Source organism: Mya arenaria, chromosome 9, assembly GCF_026914265.1.
Source record: "Mya arenaria isolate MELC-2E11 chromosome 9, ASM2691426v1".
Classification (NCBI taxonomy): domain Eukaryota; kingdom Metazoa; phylum Mollusca; class Bivalvia; order Myida; family Myidae; genus Mya; species Mya arenaria.
The window spans coordinates 27714270-27734549 of NC_069130.1; the positions used below are offsets into that span (position 1 = coordinate 27714270).

General features: G+C 37.3%; 1 protein-coding gene across 1 annotated transcript; it reads right to left on the minus strand.

The window, feature by feature from the left end:
- Window positions 1-1595: 1595 nt before the first annotated feature.
- LOC128202990 (isatin hydrolase-like) lies at window positions 1596-7705 on the minus strand. The gene is made up of 5 exons (XM_052904206.1): window positions 7637-7705; window positions 7078-7275; window positions 4653-4845; window positions 3516-3705; window positions 1596-1995 (listed from the first exon to the last, which is right to left on the minus strand). Exons 2-5 carry the CDS (start codon window positions 7266-7268, stop codon window positions 1697-1699), a joined length of 873 nt encoding a protein of 290 aa, XP_052760166.1. The 5' UTR covers window positions 7269-7275; window positions 7637-7705; the 3' UTR covers window positions 1596-1696.
- Between the last annotated feature and the right edge of the window lie 12575 nt (window positions 7706-20280).

The following is a 20280-nucleotide window of genomic DNA, read 5'->3' on the forward strand; positions in this document are numbered from 1 at the left end:
TCTCCTGTAACAAATATAGCTCAAACGTAACGCATTTAGCTCACACGTAACGCATACAGCTCATATGTAATACCTACAGCTCACACATCACTCTAACAGCTCACACATAAGGCCTACAGCTCACACGTAATGCATACAACTCACACGTAACGCATATAGCTCACAAATAACGCATCCAGCTCACATGTGACGAACAAATCTCACACATAACGCATATAGCTCACACGTAACGCATAGAGCTCACACGTAACGCATAGAGCTCACACGTAACGCATAGAGCTCACACGTAACGCATAGAGCTCACACGTAACGCATATAGCTCACACGTAACGCATACAGCTCACACGTTACGCGTACAGCTCACACTTTATGCATACAGCTCACACGTAATGCATATAGCTCACACGTTATAGATATAGCTTACACGTAACGCATACAGCACTCATGTAACACATATGGCTCAATCGTAACGCATACTGTATATCTAACTCATAACGTATGCTGCTCACATGTTACGCATATAGCTCACACGTTACGCAAACAACTCTCACGCAACGCATACAGCTCACACGTAACGCATACAGCCCACACGTTACACATTTGGCTCACATGTAACAAATATGGCTCAAACGTAAGGTACACAGCTCACACGTAACGCATCAAGCTCACACGTAATGCATACAGCTCACACGTTACGTATATAGCTTACACGTAACGCATATAGCTCACACGTAACGCATATAGCCCACAAGTAACGTATATAGCCCACACGTAACGCATTAAGCCCACAGGTAACGCATCCAGCTCACTCCTAATTCAAACAGCACACACGTAACGCAAATAGCTAACACGTAACGCATACAGCTCACATGTAACAAATATGGCTCACACATAACGCATATAGCTCGTGCATAACGCATACATCTTACACTTAACGCCTACAGCTCACACGTAACGCATTAAGCTCACGGGTAACGCATACAGCTAGAATGTAACACATATGGCTTACACGTAACGCATACAGCTCACACGTAAAGCATATAGCTTGCGCATAACGCATACAACTCACACGTAACGCATACAGCTCACACGTAACGCATATGGCTCACACGTAACGCATACAGCCCCCACGTAACGTATATAACTCACACATAACGTATATAGCTCACACGTAACGCATACAGCTAACATGTAACGTATACAGCATACACATAACGCATCCAGCTTACACATAGCGCATACTGCTCACATGTAACATATTTGGCTCATTCGTTACGCAAATAGCTTACACATAACGCATCCTGCTAACACGTAACGCATCCAACTTACACGTAACGCATACAGCTCACACGTAACGCATACAGCTCACACGCAACTCATACATCTCACACGTAATGCACATGGCTCGGTCGTAATACATATATCTACAAACAAACGCATAGAGCACATACATGGCGCTTATAGCCAACACGTCACGCATATAACTCACACGTTACGCATATAGCTGTGAGTAATGCACAAGGTGATGTATTTTGCTGTATGTAAAGATCCTTTATTGATACATTAAACATGTAAACAAAGTCATAATAGCTATGAATAAAGATAATAGTTATGTTATGACTAAAGGTTGCTAAAATAATATTATCTTGAATAATATGCGTTTCACGTTCATCGTTGTGGGAAAATGAGTCATTATTTATAACAGTAAATTCAAAACAAGTGCAGACGTAGACAGCAGAATCGAAAATGACATCGCGTTTCCAGCAGACACGCCGGCAATATCTTCGCCATAGATTGCCAAAATTCGGCAAGGTCCGCCACTTCCGTCACGCATTTTCATTGGTCCAAGGAAGATCGTGGAATTCACCGGAGGCATCCGATCGAGGTTTGCCACGAACTCCAGCAGAATGACGCCATTTGGAAGAAATTCTTCATGGCAACGGTTTCGGTTGCTGTTCTGCCCGGGATCGCAGGAGTGGGCGTCCGTACCGAAGGCTGCAAGAAATGAATTACTTTAGTATAAACATAAACACGAAATAAAATCAATAAAATCTCAGAACACAGAGTCATATTTTGTTGAAACACCGTATGATTATGGCCGATGTTGTACATAATTTAAAGTATTTGAATCTAAAATATATGGTACAAATCTTCGCGTTCTCCTGTGACTTTAACATTTGATCTTAAAATATAATAATATAGAGGTAAAAGGTTTGTACGAGAAAAAAAAGTTTGTGAAAGGGAAACTAGCTAGACTAACAAAATGATATTTGATAGGATTATATTCATTTCCCTTTGAAGTTTGAATGCTGTATGCATTACAATACGATAACACAGAAATAGAGCTAACATTTGCTATGTACAAAATAATAATAATAATGATAATAATAATAATAATAATAATAATAATAATAATAATAATAATAATAATAATAATAATAATAAAAATAATAATAATAATGATAATGATAATTACAATAATAATAATAATAATAATAATAATAATAATAATGATAATGATGATGATGATGATGATGATGATGATGATAATAAAATAATAAAAATAATAATAATAATAATAATAATAATAATAATAATAATAATAATAATAATAATAATAATATAATAATAATAATAATAATAATAATAATAATAATAATAATAATAACATGAAGATAGAACATTAAGTTAGAACATAAGTATCTTGTTTGCAATGTGGTTTTCAATGGATTCTACAAACATATAAGTATTCATTTCTTATTCAAACAAGAACAAACAAGACGACATTCAAACACAACACATACAATGTTTAAAATTATAGAAGACAAAAATAAATCGCATTTAAACAAACAACTCACTGTGGAAAAGCGCAACATTGTTAAGTGTTTGAATTATTTATTTTTTCTTTCTCATTCGTCCCTATTAGGAAATCCAAAGCTTGACGCATACGGAAAAGTAAAATTATTTCAGAGATTAATATATTTTCTACTGAATTAGAATAGTGCTAACTTCCGGCCATTTTTGGTAACATCAAGATATTATTCTTTCGATGTCATACACATTTCAGAAAATAAATAGTTTAATTGATATCATTTACAAATTAGAAACAATTGTTCAATGAATGACAGATTCTTTGAGAATTTATTAAAACTATCATGTAGAATAAAACATTCATATTAGAAATAATCACATCTTTGGTCCTAATATTTTCAACCCAAACGACAAATTTCGAATGGCATGTATGTAATGAAAAAGGCCCAATGACGCATTCGGAGCTCCGAATTCCCAAAGACAATGAATTACATGAAGATTTATCAGTGCTGAAATTTAGTGAGTTAATTTTCGTCCAGAAACATGATATATGTCATATTGTTTAAATCAATTGGATTTGAACTGAATTTATGCGTGAAACGCAAAAACAGGCATATGTTCCAGTCTTAAGTTTCCCTTTTTACATTGAAATATATAAGAAAATAATTAGAATAATGTAACCTATATGAAGTAATTTTAACTACCTTTGACCTGTCTATTCTGAATCAGCCATTTCGCGGTATCCGGGTTGACGCCGGGGTTATGGTAGGTGGTCATGTCGTCAGGCGTCTCGGTGCCGTAGAACAACTTCCTGTTGGGATAAAGCTTGTGTTTTCCAGTGTTCAGCATCACGATAGAAGCTTGCGGGATTTGCGCATGATCTTCTTCCCAGGCCTGAAGTTCAATAAAAAATACATGTAGCTTAGTATTACGGGGGTGCGTGTGATGGGGAAGGGGTATGGGTTTCATGCGTGTTTCAGTGTTCGACACCTAATCCTGAAAAGCTACACAATAAAAAAACCGCCGAGCACCACGTTAAGACCCTCGTCGGTTGTTGTTGCCTTTGTTTTTTTCGTTGCCGTTTTCTTGTTATTGCTATTGTTGTTGTTGTTGTTGTTGTTGTTGTTGTTTTAATTTTGTTACTGTAGTGTTGTTGTTGTTGATGCTGGTGATGATGGTTGTGTTTTTTTTTTTTTTGTAGTTATTGTTGTTGTTATTGTTGTTGGTGCTGCTGACAAAACACTTCGACAAACCTTTTCGCAATACGGCCGTCTGACGGAGCACTGTCAAAACATTATTTTGGAAAGAGGTTTGTCGAAGTGTTTGATGAAACTAATCGCCTTATCAAACTCCGGTAATAAAACGAAGGCGTGGCTCTTTAAGTGGCATAAACTGTCCTATATTTCATTTAAAATGGTGTAGTAAAAGAAAAGTTATCTTCGATTTAAGTCTTCATTTTAAACTGTTGCCTTCGGAGGTAGCATACATGGCGTAATTAATCACGTGGTTTACACACACTGAGGTTATCAGCCAGTTATATGCCACCATAGTTACATCTTGCCAAAGAGCAGGTAGGGTAGATAGGCTTTTAAATTATTAGTCTTTTATAAAAACGTTAATGTCAACAAAGAATAAAAGGGGTCGAAAAAATATTTATTATAAACCTTTAAGGTTTTTTAAACTGCATATTAAATCAAATTAAAACACACACACAAAATATTTTTTTATCTGTTTTAACAAACGGACTATAAAAGCGGTAGGCCCGGCGCATAGTTCGTAGGTAGGTTCGATTAAACCGAACCAGAAGTGTTTTTAGGTAAAAAAAACTACATGGAACCTACCAAAATGTCCTGTATTGTTAGCAAATAATCTTTGTCATGTTTCGCCTTGTCAGTGATGTCGATCATAACGCCCGGACCAATCAACTGTTCCACGGGAATTTCGTGCAGGTGCGCGCGACCCTGTGCGTAGTGCGCAGGCGCGTCAACATGGGTGCTTCCGTGCTCGAACACGCCGAACCAGTTTATTTCAAGCCTGGAAAATGAGCAGGAAAAAACAATGGAAGACTTCCACATTTTTTAATGATAAAAGATTACCAGGGGTGGTTCCAGGATTTTTTTAAACACGAGGTGGGGGTGGGGGCGCACCTTAAGGGAACAATCTTTAAGCATGCGGCCCTTCCTCAAATGGTGAATCAATATGGTTTCAAATGTTGCCATGGGTTTTGGGGTAGTTCCCAAAGAAAATTTCACAATTGCTATTCCCAAGTGATAAATTTTGAGCGGATTGTATGACCTTTTTCTCCGATACTGACATTGAAAGTATTTTTGGACGATTTAAAGAGGGGGGGGGGGGCTGAAACCGTGCGTATGATTACTGAGGCTAAGACCCCCCCCCCCTCCCCCCCCACCTTCCTTGATACGCAATATTCTTTACGGAACATTCGGGATTGAAGATGGTGGTAAGCTGGATCTCAAACATTGCCATCATTCCGTACGGAAAATATCACAACTAGGGGATAGTCAATTCAGAGAGCGTTCTGTATCTATCTTAAGAAAAATTTATTTTTCGATCGACATTAACTATTATTTTAAATGTAAATATAAGAATATCTTGCATTTCTTCGGGTGTTTATGATGTATGAACGCAGTAGTGCACGCTAGTCCAAATAATTTAACGTGGACGGATTTTTAACGATGCTTTAAACGGCAAATCCTTCATCTGATGTCGGAATAAGAAGAATGATGTCAAAAACTGTTTATGTATTATAAAACATGTTCTCTTCTGTTCTGTTCATAAGAGTACATCAATGCTGTGGAATATACTAGTATCATTGAAATGTTGTCAATCTATGCATATATATTTACCATGGCTTATGTGTCTAATCTGACGCAGCAGATTCTTGAATCACTACTGCTGAATCCCTGAGCAGAACTATGTGGCCTTAAATAAACCCCAAATTTGAACTTGGCCCGAGATGACACTTTGAAATGAATGTAAATTTATTCACGAACAGGTCGACAAGTGTTTGGAATTCCGAATACGATGACGAGTTCACTTGCATTGATTCACTAATTGTATTCAAAACTGACCCCAACTAACCCCGCTCCCCCCTCAACTCCCCCCCCCCAACTCACCCCGCATCCCCACCAGACTGACTATCCTCCCTGTCCCTTGTGTTGGAAGTTTTGTTCACCATTTCAAAATGATCTTGGATGTGTTGTCTACCCTGTCAAAATGATCAGGGATGTTTTGTCCACCCTATCAAAATGATGTGGGATGGTTTTTTTCCACCTAGTCAAAAGGGGGAGGGGTGGGGGTGGGGTATTTGTTTCAGTGTCATATCGCAAAATATTTCGCCTCTTGAATAAACAATGGATATTTCACTGGTGACTACACCGAGGTGAAATATTTTGCAATCTTTCACGAACGAAGCAATTTATATTTTTCGAATATGCCTTAAAATGGTATTAAAAGACCAGTGGCGTAGCTACACATAGGCCTTGTAGGCCTAGGCCTACAACTTTTCTGAAAAATGACAAAATTTTAATAACCCAAAATGCAATAAAAACTAGCTATTCAAACACTTTGAACAACACAAAAGTTTGTTTTATTTAAACCAAAGCAAGTTTGGTGTTTATTTAAACAACGTTTACAGGGTGCAGTGGTTGTTTTTATTGTAATCATTGCAAACTACTTATATAATTGATTGCGTGTTATGTGCATACAGAAGTTCCCAAACTCACATGGAATCATCGGGCCTACAAGTTGTTTAAGCCCTAGCTACGCCCATGAAGACATATTATTGAATTTGTTACGAAAACGCGCCATAAGGTAGACGCAAGTGAGTGAAGGACAAAAAATCCCCTGTCATATCTTCTAGATCAAAATGTCCTCCTTGTAAAAATGATGGGAGTGATTATGTCCGCCTTGTAAAAATGATGGGAGGGATTATGTCTGCCTTGTAAAAATGATGGGAGGGATTATGTCCGCCTTGAGGAATTGATGGGGGAGGATTATGTCCGCCCTGCAAAAATGATGGGCGAGATTATGTCCACCTTGAAAATTGATGGGAGGGGGAATTATGTCCATCTATACGAAAATAAGCAGGAGGGATTTTATCCGGGTGGGGGGGGGGATTTTGTCCGCCTCCCGGCGCAAGTAACGTCAAATCGAAAATGACGTTGTCATTTTTATTTCACTGATAAAACTATATAATTTTCCTTAAAGCCATAATACTATGATAAATGTTATAAATACACGTACCAGGCGTCAAGAGATGGTTCATAGCCGCGATGCATGATAGTGAAGTTGAACATATCAGCCGTTCCCCCAGGGCCGATGGGTGGGTACAACACGTCCGGTCCATATGTGTGCGTTAGATCCACCACAGTACCACCCCCGGGCCGGGGAATAATGGCAACCAGCAGCACGAGTGTCCAAATAATACACATCATTCTCAACCTGCCGGTTTTTCAGTGAGTTTTAGTACCAGTTCCGGTGTAACTTTTTACTAATTAAATCTAGTAGTTGTAATAACAGAAAAATACTTTTTTATGCAAGCAAATCCAAGTTGCACAGCTGAATAGTAAAAAGATTGATTAATAAATTGTGCCAATGCCTTGAATCTATTCTCTCGACAGTCTATTTCCTGACCTGAACTTTCCTTATAGCAATTCAAATCAAAATTGACGACTGCACGTCTTAATTGATGCGATCACAAAGTATGCGCTTGTATACTATCTTTAAAAAATGAGCTCAGCTGTGAAACTGTGCTATTTCTAATAACGTTTTCGAGCGAAGAGTGAGAGCTACAAGAACCTACCTGCTTCTTTATTTAATGCCACGTAAAACGTATTTATTGTCCAACATCATAAGCAAGGCAGTTTGAGATATATCTGCCGTTGAGTGTTTAAAGAAGAGTTTCACGTGTTAATTAGCTTTTCATTCTATATAGATCTATACGAATATTTGATGGAAAGTAAACACAATGTGTTTGTTTAAAAAGGATAAAACATTGTTTGTATTGTTATTCATCACGTCTATATAAAATGTAGTAAAATGCGAGGGCAATATTTTCGATTAACATACCTCACTTCAGTACAATAAATGTTTAAAACGCCAGGGCAATCACCCCGCACTATAAACCTCTGCCGCACTGTTACCCTCTGACGTCATGAAATTTACAATAAGCTACAAATACGCCGCCATGTTGGATTTTTATGTGAACATTTGATTACAGTGACACTCTTATGCAAAATCAAAACATATACAAGTATAGCAAACATCAGTTCTGACTGATATGCCTTTAACTACTTACTAAATAAAGCATTTATGGAAAATGTTAATTACTGATAACAAGATTATAACCGTGTATTTAATAGCTGAAAGCGCAAAAATATTAAATGATTGGTGAATGCTAAAATATTTACTGTGGTCTACTATAGTCTCATAAGGAAGAAATACTGTGTTTTATGCTCATTTCTTCCCAATTAAACTCGGTTCCTTCCTAAGAACCGTTGTTTTCGACATTTATTCATACTTTTTGGAATATAAAAACAATGTTTTTAATTGTGGTAAATCTTATTTGGGAGTATGAGTGCCTCTAAAAACTAGCAACTTTAAAATAAACTAATTATTATACATGTTCACGTCTCTACAACAAATGAAATTGGCAAAACGGTACGAATACGGGGTTACTGATAATTTTGTACGTAAAGTCTCGTCCCATGAGCGCTTTATTTACCAGCCGACAATTATTCTACAGTGTATATTCGGTATAGTAAAAGACATATTGACTGCATCGGTCAACAGTATTTACTTCAAGTTGACAATGTGGACTGTCACCCTCAAAGCAGTTAAAATGCATATACTATAACCCTCCGCGGCCGCACTTTCACCTTCTGACGTAAAGAAATTGACAATACGCCTCCCAAAAGCCGCCATGTTGTGAAGTAGCTCTAAATATTATAGTTCCGAGTAGCTCTAAATACTGTAGTTCCTAGTAGCTATTAGTTCTGTAGTTCCGAGTAGCTCTTAATACTGCAGTTCCTAGTAGCTCTTTGTACTGTAGTTCCTAGTACCTCTTTGTACTGTAGTCCCTAGTACCTCTTTGTACTGTAGTTCCTGGTAGCTCTTAATACTGTAGTCCCAAGTTCCTCTTAAAGTACCTCTTTGTACTGTAGTTTCTAGTACCTCTAAATACTGTAGTCCCTAGTACCTCTAAATACTGTAGTCCCTAGTACCTCTTAATACTGTAGTCCCTAGTACCTCTTTGTACTGTAGTTCCTAGTAGCTCTTAGTACTGTAGTCCCTAGTACCTCTAAATACTGCATTTCCTAGTAGCTCTTAGTACTGTAGTTCCTGGTAGCTCTTAGTACTGCAATTCCTGGTAGCTGTTAATACTGTAGTTCCTGGTAGCTCTTAATACTGTAGTTCCTAGTACCTCTTAATTCTGTAGTTCCTAGTACCTCTAAATGCTGTAGTTCCTAGTACCTCTTAATTCTGTAGTTCCTAGTACCTCTAAATACTGTAGTTCCTAGTACCTCTAAATGCTGTAGTTCCAAGTACCTCTAAATACTGCAGTTCCTAGTAGCTCTTAGTACTGTAGTCCCTAGTAGCTCTAAATACTGCAGTTCCTAGTAGCTCTTAGTACTGTAGTTCCTGGTAGCTCTTAGTACTGCAATTCCTGGTAGCTCTTAATACTGTAGTTCCTGGTAGCTCTTAATACTGTAGTTCCTAGTACCTCTTAATACTGTAGTTCCTAGTACCTCTAAATACTGTAGTTCCTAGTACCTCTTAATTCTGTAGTTCCTAGTACCTCTAAATACTGTAGTTCCTAGTACCTCTAAATGCTGTAGTTCCAAGTACCTCTCAATACTGCAGTTCCTAGTAGCTCTTAGTACTGTAGTCCCTAGTACCTCTAAATACTGTAGTTCCTAGTACCTCTAAATGCTGTAGTCCCTAGTACCTCTAAATACTGTAGTTCCTAGTACCTCTCAATACTGTAGTTCCTAGTACCTCTAAATTCTGTAGTTCCTAGTACCTCTAAATTCTGTAGTTCCTAGTACCTCTAAATACTGTAGTTCCTAGTACCTCTAAATTCTGTAGTTCCTAGTACCTCTAAATTCTGTAGTTCCTAGTACCTCTAAATACTGTAGTTCCTAGTACCTCTAAATGCTGTAGTCCCTAGTACCTCTAAATACTGCAGTTCCTAGTAGCTCTTAGTACTGTAGTTCCTGGTAACTCTTAATACTGCAATTCCTGGTAGCTCTTAATACTGTAGTTCCTGGTAGCTCTTAATACTGTAGTTCTCTAAATACTGTAGTTCCTAGTACCTCTAAATGCTGTAGTTCCTAGTACCTCTAAATGCTGTAGTTCCAAGTACCTCTAAATACTGCAGTTCCTAGTAGCTCTTAGTACTGTAGTCCCTAGTACCTCTAAATACTGCAGTTCCTAGTAGCTCTTAGTACTGTAGTTCCTGGTAACTCTTAATACTGCAATTTCTGGTAGCTCTTAATACTGTAGTTCCTGGTAGCTCTTAATACTGTAGTTCCTAGTATCTCTAAGTACTGTAGTTCCTAGTAGCTCTAAATACTGTAGTTCCTAGTAGCTCTTAATACTGTAGTTCCTAGTACCTCTAAATACTGTAGTTCCTAGTACCTCTAAATACTGCAGTTCCTAGTAGCTCTTAATACTGTAGTTCCTAGTACCTCTAAATACTGTAGTTCCTAGCACCTCTAAATACTGCAGTTCCTAGTAGCTCTTAGTACTGTAGTCCCTAGTAGCTCTTAATACTGCAGTTCCTAGTACCTCTAAATACTGCAGTTCCTAGTAGCTCTTAATACTGTAGTTCCTAGTACCTCTAAATACTGTAGTTCCAAGTACCTCTAAATACTGCAGTTCCTAGTAGCTCTTAGTACTGTAGTCCCTAGTAGCTCTTAATACTGTAGTTCCTAGTAGCTCTAATACTGTAGTGCCTGGTAGCTCTTAATACTGTAGTTCCTAGTACCTCTAAATACTGTAGTTCCAAGTACCTCTAAATACTGCAGTTCCTAGTAGCTCTTAGTACTGTAGTCCCTAGTAGCTCTAAATACTGTAGTTCCAAGTACCTCTAAATACTGTAGTTCCAAGTACCTCTAAATACTGCAGTTCCTAGTAGCTCTTAGTACTGTAGTCCCTAGTAGCTCTAAATACTGTAGTTCCTAGTACCTCTAAATACTGTAGTTCCAAGTACCTCTAAATACTGCAGTTCCTGGTAGCTCTAATACTGTAGTTCCTGGTAGCTCTTAATACTGCAGTTCCTAGTAGCTCTAAATACTGTAGTTCCTAGTACCTCTAAATACTGTAGTTCCAAGTACCTCTAAATACTGCAGTTCCTGGTAGCTCTTAATACTGCAGTTCCTGGTAGCTCTTAATACTGTAGTTCCTAGTACCTCTAAATACTGTAGTTCCTAGTACCTCTAAATACTGTAGTTCCTAGTACCTCTAAATACTGTAGTTTCTAGTAGCTCTTAATACTGTAGTTCCTAGTACCTCTAAATACTGTAGTTCCTAGTAGCTCTTAATACTGTAGATCCTAGTACCTCTTAGTACTGAAGTTCCTGGTAGCTCTTAATACTGTAGTTCCTAGTACCTCTTAGTACTGAAGTTCCTGGTAGCTTTTAGTACTGTAGTTCCTAGTAACTTTTAACACTGTAGTTCTTAGTAACTCTTAGAACTGTAGTTCCTGGTAGCTTTTAGTACTGTAAGTCCTAGTAGTTCTTAGTACTATAGTTCCTGGTAGCTTTTAGAACTGAAGTTCCTAGAAGCCCTCAGTAGTTCCTAGTCTCTCTTAGTACTGTAGCTCGTAAAAGCTCTTAGTGCTGTAGTTCCTAATAGCTCTTTGTAGTTCCTAGTTGCTCTTGGTACTGTAGTTCCTACTAGATCCTATTCCGGTAGTTATTAGTAGATCTTTGTTGTTCCTAGTCTCATTAAGTACTCTAGTTCCTAGCCTCTCTAAGCACTGTAGTTCCTTGTCCCTCATTGTACTGTAGTTCATAGTCTCTCTAAGTACTGTAGTTCCTAGTCTCTCTGAGTATTGTAGTTCCTAGTAGCTCATAGTACTGTAGTTACTAGTCTCTCTAAGTACTGTAGTTCCTAGTCTCTCTGAGTATTGTAGTTCCTAGTAGCTCATAGTACTGTAGTTACTAGTCTCATTTAGTACTGTAGTTCCTAGTCTATCTAAGTACTGTAGTACCTAGTCTCTCAAATCAATAAGCTCTGTATGTTCTAGTCTCTCTAAGTACTGTAGTTCCTAATAGCTCTAAGTAGTTCCTGGCAGCTCTTGGTAATCTTAATCTTAGAAACTCTTAGTACTGTAGTACCTAGTAGCTCTTAGTACTGTAGTTTCTACTACATCTCAGTCGTTCTTAGTATCTCTTATAGTAGCGCTTAGTTGTTTTGGTTATTTACCTTCTTGTGGCAGGAGATTGTTAATAGTAACATATGCAGGGGCGGTTCATGAATTGACGTTAGAAGGGGCGTAGCTTAGGGGAACAGGCTAATGAAATGCGCCCCTCCCTCAGAACCGAAATTTATATGGATTATAATTAGGGATGGAAACCGGATACCAAATCGGTATCCGGATATTCGTATCAAGTATTCGAATACTATCCGGATACTCGTATCAAATTGTTTTCATTTTTCATAATAAGTAAATTTCCTATTATATGTCACCCACCTTCTGTTATTTGACATAATTGTCCACTTAATTTATAATTCGTCATATGGCAATTTCACTTTTTCATTCATTCTTTCTCAGTCTTAATAATTTATAATGTTATAATCAAAGCTAAACAACTCATTTTACGTCATAAAACTCATGATGAATACCACATAAACACCTCGCGAATTTGATAGTCACTTCGGCCGAGGTGGTTGCTTGGTTACTGCCACTTGCTTTTGAGTTTGTTATTTGTCAGCAGGTTTCATGTTAAATGACGCTTTGATTATTTGATAGTTTATTGTAATTTTATTTCATTACATCGTTAGATTTAATGCAATACCTACAATTTCTGCGGTGTTTTGTAATGAAAGATATAATTGCGGAAAAGATAAGAAGACAAAAAGACTATCTGATTTTTCTTTATTTACATGCGTGTACTTTTTTTTATTTATCAATAAACTAAACATGTTTACATATCGTATGAAAAATAAAATACACTACACAAAATTAAACGTGAATAAATACTAAATAGTAAATAAATCATTTATATATTTGATCATTTAATTAACGTCATCGAGCCGGCCCTTGATACGATGGTGCCGCGATCGCCATCATTTCACGGAACCCCTGACCCTGGACGACGCTGAGGGGGAGGCAGTCGCGTACGACCCAGTCCGAAATCGCTCGCGTAAGACTTTCGGATGTGGCAGTCTACAACTGCGGAGGAGTGGACATGGTGACGTCAAGAGTCGTCTGCCTCATGGTGGACTTTGAAGGCGTAGTCGGTGGACTGCATACGGGGTGTTTTTTTTCATGTGATTTTTAAGATTTGAAGTTCCACCACAATATATACCAGTTTAACCTTACACAGTTGACACACAACACTTTTACCATCCTCGGATTTTGTAAAATACTTCCAAACACTTGAAGTCAATGTTGGAGGCATATTTCCTAGTCGTGATACAGGAATAACGATATATTATTCAAAACATAATTACAAGATTCAAAATGAGGGACATTTGATTGAAAAGTGAAAAGATAAACAAATTTGTGTTTGTATTTATTGTTCAAATAGCAATTATTTCTTCATGAATATTCATCAAAAATATGATTGGTCATTAATAGCTTTGATTGCACGACCCTTATCTTGTGATTGGACGATCAATTCCTACGGATTTATGATTATTCCGTTTAAAATCAACTAGTGCCAATTAGTGTCAAATAAGCACATCTGAGATCATAAAACAACACTTGTCATTGTAAACAAGGTCATAGAACTTCACAGGGTGCTGCACAAGGACACAATTTCACGCCTTGTGCAAACACCCGATTAGCAGACGATTTGTGACACATACTCGCTTCGCGACAGACATTGTTTATCACCTGAAACATTTCATCTGAAAAGTTTTATAACAATTGCTATGTCTCTGTTAAGCTATTTCATTGAAATGTAATTCTCAACGAATATTCGAATACCCATTTTGGTATCCGAATACTTGCGTGATATCCGGATATCCGGATACTCGGATATTCGCTTCCATCCCTAATTATAATGTTGACAGCGGAGTTGGGGGAACTCCCCAAGAAATCTGAAACGATTCATTCCGAAATAGTGCCTTTTGAGCGTATTTTATTACCTTTTTCCTCCGATATAAACATAATAAGAGCGTCATGATATGGTCCTTAAACACTCACCTAAGCAAAGGGCCACAACTCTGTGATAAAGCATTAATAAAAATGTTGCAATTAAGCATATCTTTACTGATGACCATGCCTTGTTTTAAATTTGTAATGCAATGAAGCTACCAGTAAAGTTTCATTTAATTTGGCCTGGTAGTTTCAGAGATTTTGTTTAAAGCAAAACGGTAAGTCGGCCATTTTGTTGTTGTTATTGATGATCAATTTTAATGCCTTGTAAAAAAATGTATTTTTGTAAAGGGTCATGCAATGAGGATTCCTGTCAAGTTTCAGTAAATTTGGAGTGGTAGTTTCAGAGGAAATGTTTTTTAAAGCAAAACAGGAAGTCGGCCATTTTGTCGTTGTTGTTGTTGATCAATCGTGACCTCTTGTTGTATTTTTGTAGAGAGACACCCAAGGAAGCTTCCTGTGAAGTTTCATTGAATTTGGCCAGGTAGTTTCAGAGGAGATGTTTTTAAGCAATTGTTGACGGACGGACGGACTGGCGGACGGACGGACTGACGGACGGAAAAAGACGGATCACAATAGCTCGCCTTGAGCACTTCGTGCTGTGGTGAGCTAAAAAGTAAACGATTTTAGGGTGTGTGTGTCGGGTGCAACCCCACCCCGAATCCACTAGTTATATGTGCCAAGTTTCGTTTACGACACCGACATCAAGGACATGACAATGTTTGACTGTTGTTTTTCACTAAAGGTGTTTCGAAGCAGAACCGAGGGAAAATGGGACATAAAAGAAAAGACGGACGGACGGACGAACATCCATGCTTGCAAAATCAATTCATCTACTACAAGCATTCATTTTTTACGAAAAAAAATCCACAAAACTCACCTCACACATGTCAAACGATTTCGGGAGGTCTTTCGTTCAGTTTGTTTAATTGAAATCATTTCTTCTGCATACATGTATAAAACATTCAATATTAAAATCGGCAAGGCGAACAACCCATTCACTTTAAATAACGTAAACAATTCTGCAGTTGTTTCCCTTAGATAGTAATTCCGTATATAAGTTCTGCCAATAATGTGGCAATAAAAACTAAGATGTCAGTTCTGCTTATAATGTCAGCCATGACGAATACAAATAAAACTCAAATCAACACTTTTGTCTAGTCGGTTCTGTTCAGAACCTCAGCAATGTCGAAATCAAATAACGGTCACAAAGAAAGCGGGCTCGACTACCCATTATTTTTAAGTCTTATTATAAAGGGGCATTGTTTGCATTATATGCACGATAATAATCCGGATTTTATAAATAGTTGAGTAGGTTGGATTATTGTGACCCATTGTATAAAGTTGCAATGCAATGTAGCAAGTTGTTGCTGAAATATTGACTTTTGCACGCTTAAATTGGACGTTGCATGTTGAATGCATTATATGCAAGACGTGGCTTTCTAACTAGATGTAGGTTAATTTCGACAATTCATGAAGTAGTTGCTTAGTTATTGACTGAAATGTTTTTCCATGGCTATTTAGTAGGTTGGATAGTTGTTAGCCGACCAGGCGCGTAGCTGGCTAAACGCAAATACGCGGCTGAATTCTGACAAAAAATATCTAAAAAATGAGCCAAAGTTGCACTTATGCGTACTAGTCTGACAGCATTTAATATCCTAAAACTTTCCATTTTCCAGTACTAAATTAATAAAGCACCTCAGAACACCAGAATGCACCAGATTTCACAATGGTTTTTCAAAATTTTCCGAGGATGTATGCCCCCGGACATCCCCCCGGCACAATTAGCAATCCACAGTAATAAAGGGCTAGCTACACCCCTGCTGTTGTGTAAAGTCTCTATACAATACATCACGTCGTTGTCCTTACACCACATTATCTTAATCAAATCATTATACGCAAACATGTTCGGTATTTTGGAATACTTGTTGAAAGTATTTCAATGCATGGAATATTTGCTGAGTACATGCGAAGTTGATTGGGTGATTAAGAACCATTGCAGAGGGTCCAATAAAACTGCATAAAACTTCCTCGCCAAACATAAAAGGTGTTTAAACAAAGACAAATCGGCAGTGTACTGCTCATATAAGTGCACCAGCCGTCGAAAAAAAAAACAGAAGCAAAAGTTCAAAACTAGGTAAACGAATGGTACACTTTGACTAAAAACCTAGTTTTAAGCCACTCAATTTTCTATTTTTACTTTGTAAACAAGTAATGGTTCAGCTTATACACTCAATAACTTTTTTGTTAAGGCCTCTAGAAACATAGGTTAAAAAACTGAGAGAAGCTTACAAGTGTGGCCTCCGGGGAGGCGTATTGATATTGCGAGAAAAATGATAAAACTTACTTACCAGGTGGAAATATCCTCCAAAAAAAAACTTCGAACACCGCCATTTCATTCCGCATCACACATTTTCCTCACTTAAAATTCGCAAAACACGTTAGACACCCCTGCCTTGTATCAAGTCTCAATGCAATACATCAAGTCGTTTCTGAGAAATGGTCCCTTACAAGCATAATCTTAAAGGCCTAGTTTAAGCCTTCTATAAGTGACCCCAACCCCAAAAAACAACAACTGTGTATAGTACACAAGTTCTGTGTATTGATCTTATTCTTTATTGCCTTATGCTGTCTATCAGATCTCGGATCTGAGTATCCTGCTGTGCAGTTCAAGTTTTATTAAAATTCGGAAAACACAAAACACGTTAGACACCCCTGCCTTGTATCAAGTCTCAATGCAATACATCAAGTCGTTTCTGAGATATGGACCCTTACAAGCATAATCTTAATCAGAATTTCTTAGTCGTATAACAAAGGGCAATAAGTATGCATTTAACCAGTGGAAACAAGTTGGTCGGTAGGTCACTTTTTTAAGTAATACATGCATTATTATCCCTCGCCGAATCGAAGGTTTCGGGAGGGGGATATTGTTTTGGTGTTGTCCGTCCGTCCGTCCTTCAGTCCGTCTGGTACCATATCTTAGTAGGCATTGATCAGAAAATGTTTAAACTTGGTCAGAATGTTCCCCTTGATCAAATCTCGACCACTTGTAAATGTCGGCCACATGGGGTCAAAAACAAGGTCACTAGGTCAAATTTTAGAAAAATCTTGGAACATACAAGAGGCATTATACATGGTCAAATATTCATGAAACTTAATCAGACTGTTTTCCTTGATTAACTCTTGGTCGTAAATAAATCTGGGTCACATATGATCGAATAAAAACACTTAAAAAGTGGGTCACAGGGGGTCAAAAACTAGGACCCTAGGTCAAAACTTGAAAATTATTGTGACGTACAAGAGGCATTATACATGGTCAAATATTTGAAAAAAAATCAGAATATTTTCCTTGATGAAATCTTGGACTTATTTAAAACTGGGTCACATATGATCGAAAATTAGGTCAGTAGGTCAAATTTTAGAAATAAATTGTCCAGAAAGGTAATGATTGGTCGGATTATGTTCGAACCTGTACCCCTTGATGAAATATGGACCGCTTGTAAAACAGGGGCACATGGGGTCAAAAACTAGGTCACTAGGTTAAATCTTAGAAAAATCTTTGAAACACATTAGAGGCATTTTGTATGGTCTAATATTCTTAAAACTTTATCAGAATGTTTTCCTTGATGAACATTTTGACATGTTTTAAATTGGGTCACATGTGATAAAAAATTTGGTCACTAGGGTAAATCTTTCAAAAGTCTTGTCCGAAACTATTTTAAAGAGGTGATTGGTCGGATTATGTTCAAACATTGTCAGAATGTTCTCTTGGGTTAAATTTCGACTGCCTTTTTAAAGTGGGTCATATGGGTCAAAAGCAAGGTCAATAGGTCAAATCTTGGGAACTAATTATAAAGGTAATCTAATATTCATGAAACTTAATCTAACTGTTTTCCTTGATTGTTGTTGAATGGTTCGAAACTGGGTCACATGGGGTCAGAAACCAGGTCAGTAGGTGAAATCTTTGAAAAATTGTGATGGAATAGTCAGTTATGTTCAAATTTGGTCAGAGCGTTTGCCTGAATGAAATCTTACACAAGAGTTTTATAATTGGTTACATGGGGTCAAAAACTAGGTCACTAGGTCATACTTTACAGAAATCTTGGGAACACTCTAGAGGCAATACATCTGCTCTAATTTCCATGACACTTAATCAGAATGTTTGCCTCGATGAAATTTTAGAAAAGTTTGAAACTAGTAGGTCATGTGGGGTCAAAAATGAGGTCAAATCTAAAACAAGAGGGCCATGATGGCCCTAAATCGCTCACCTGAGTAAAAGAGTTTAACCTTTGCAATCAATATAGATTGATATTTGTTCTCAAAAAATATTGAAAAACATACTGATCAAACAGGTTGCCTGGATAAGCACTGACAGGACTTGTCACAGTTGCCTGCACACTGACAGGACTTGTCACAGTTTCCTGCACACTGACAGGTCTTGGTGATTGACTGCACACTGACAGGATTTGGTTCAGTTGCCTGCACACTGACAGGACTTGATGATTGACTGCACACGGACAGAATTTGATTCTCATACCTGCACACTGACAGGACTTTGTTCAGTTGCCTGCACACTGACAGCACTTGGTACAGATACCAGCACACTGACAGGACTTTTTTCATTTGCCTGCACACTGACAGGACTTTGTTCAATTGCCTGCACGCACACAGGACGTCGTTCAATTGCCTGCACACTGACAAAACTATGTTAAATTGCTTGCACACTGAAATAACTTTAAGTATAGATACACAAACAACAAACAGTGCACCATCTAATAAAATCAATAAACTGCCTTAAAGCTGCAGCCTCACAGAACTACCGTTTTAACAACTTTTTTATTTTGTGTCTTAAAAAGAGCAAATTTTGGCGTAAATATCTACCAACCAATGATATTAAAAGATTGCTGACAAAAGATCAGATCGCAGATGTTAATATTTCTGTTTGAAAATTAATGTTTTGTGGCCTAAACCGTTACTAACAGTTAAAGAAAATGCATAAAACATTAAATTTGGACTTAAATATATAAATCTGCGATCTAAATTTTTGTCAGCAGTCTTATATGACTGTTGTCCGTGCTTTTCGCAAAAAAATGGCTCGTTCCAAGACAAAAACAAAAAAAGTTGTCAAAACGTTCTATGTGTGAGAGTGCAGCTTTAAGCTCTAAAAATCAAGTACGAGAACACATTCAGTACCCGTACACTAATATCATTGCTTCTTCCATTCAGGTCAACATCACGATCTTCCTTCACATTTCAAAAACCAAAATTTTCTTTAAATACATAAAGGCTTATTCACTATCCACACAGAAGATAAAATTGTAGCTAAGAATAATATACATGAAGTTCAATGGAAAAGTCTGATTATTAAATTCATCATTAAGTAAAAATGAAATTTCTTCTAAAGAATAAAGTGTATAATAATTATTTGAATCTATGAACCTAAAAAATGAACAATAATTACCTTTAAGTGGCTATGTTGAAGACTTTAAAATCTATTCCCTTGTTACTAAAATAGAAAGTAGCGGAATCTCATACAAAACGGGAGACCATATAGCAAGACTTGCTGCCCTTGCTTCAAGTGTAAACTTTACATGACTATCAGATTTTAACATTTTGGAAATATTGTTGTTGTTGTTGATCAATCATGACCTTTGGTGTATTTTTGTAGAGGGTCACCCAAGGAAGCTTTCTGTAAAGTTTAATTGAATTTTGACTGGTAGTTTAAGAGGAGATGTTTTTTAAAGCAAAATAGAAAGTTGGCCATTGTGTTGTTGTTGTTGCTGTTGTTGTTGATCAATCGTGACCCCTTGTTGTATTTTGTAGAGGGTCCCCAAGGAAGCTTCCTGTAAAGTTTCATTAAATTTGGAGTGGTAGTTTCAGAAGAGATGGTTTTTTAAAGCAAAATAGGAAGTCAGCCATTTCGTTGTTGTTGCTGTTGTTGTTGATCAATCGTGACCCCTTGTTGTATTTTTGTAGAGGGTCACCCAAGGAAGCTTCCTGTAAAGTTAAATTGAATTTGGACTGGTAGTTTCAGAGAGGTTTTTTAAAGCAAAACAGGAAGTCAGCCATTTTGTTGTTGTTGTTGTTGCTGATCAATCGTGACCCCTTGTTGTATT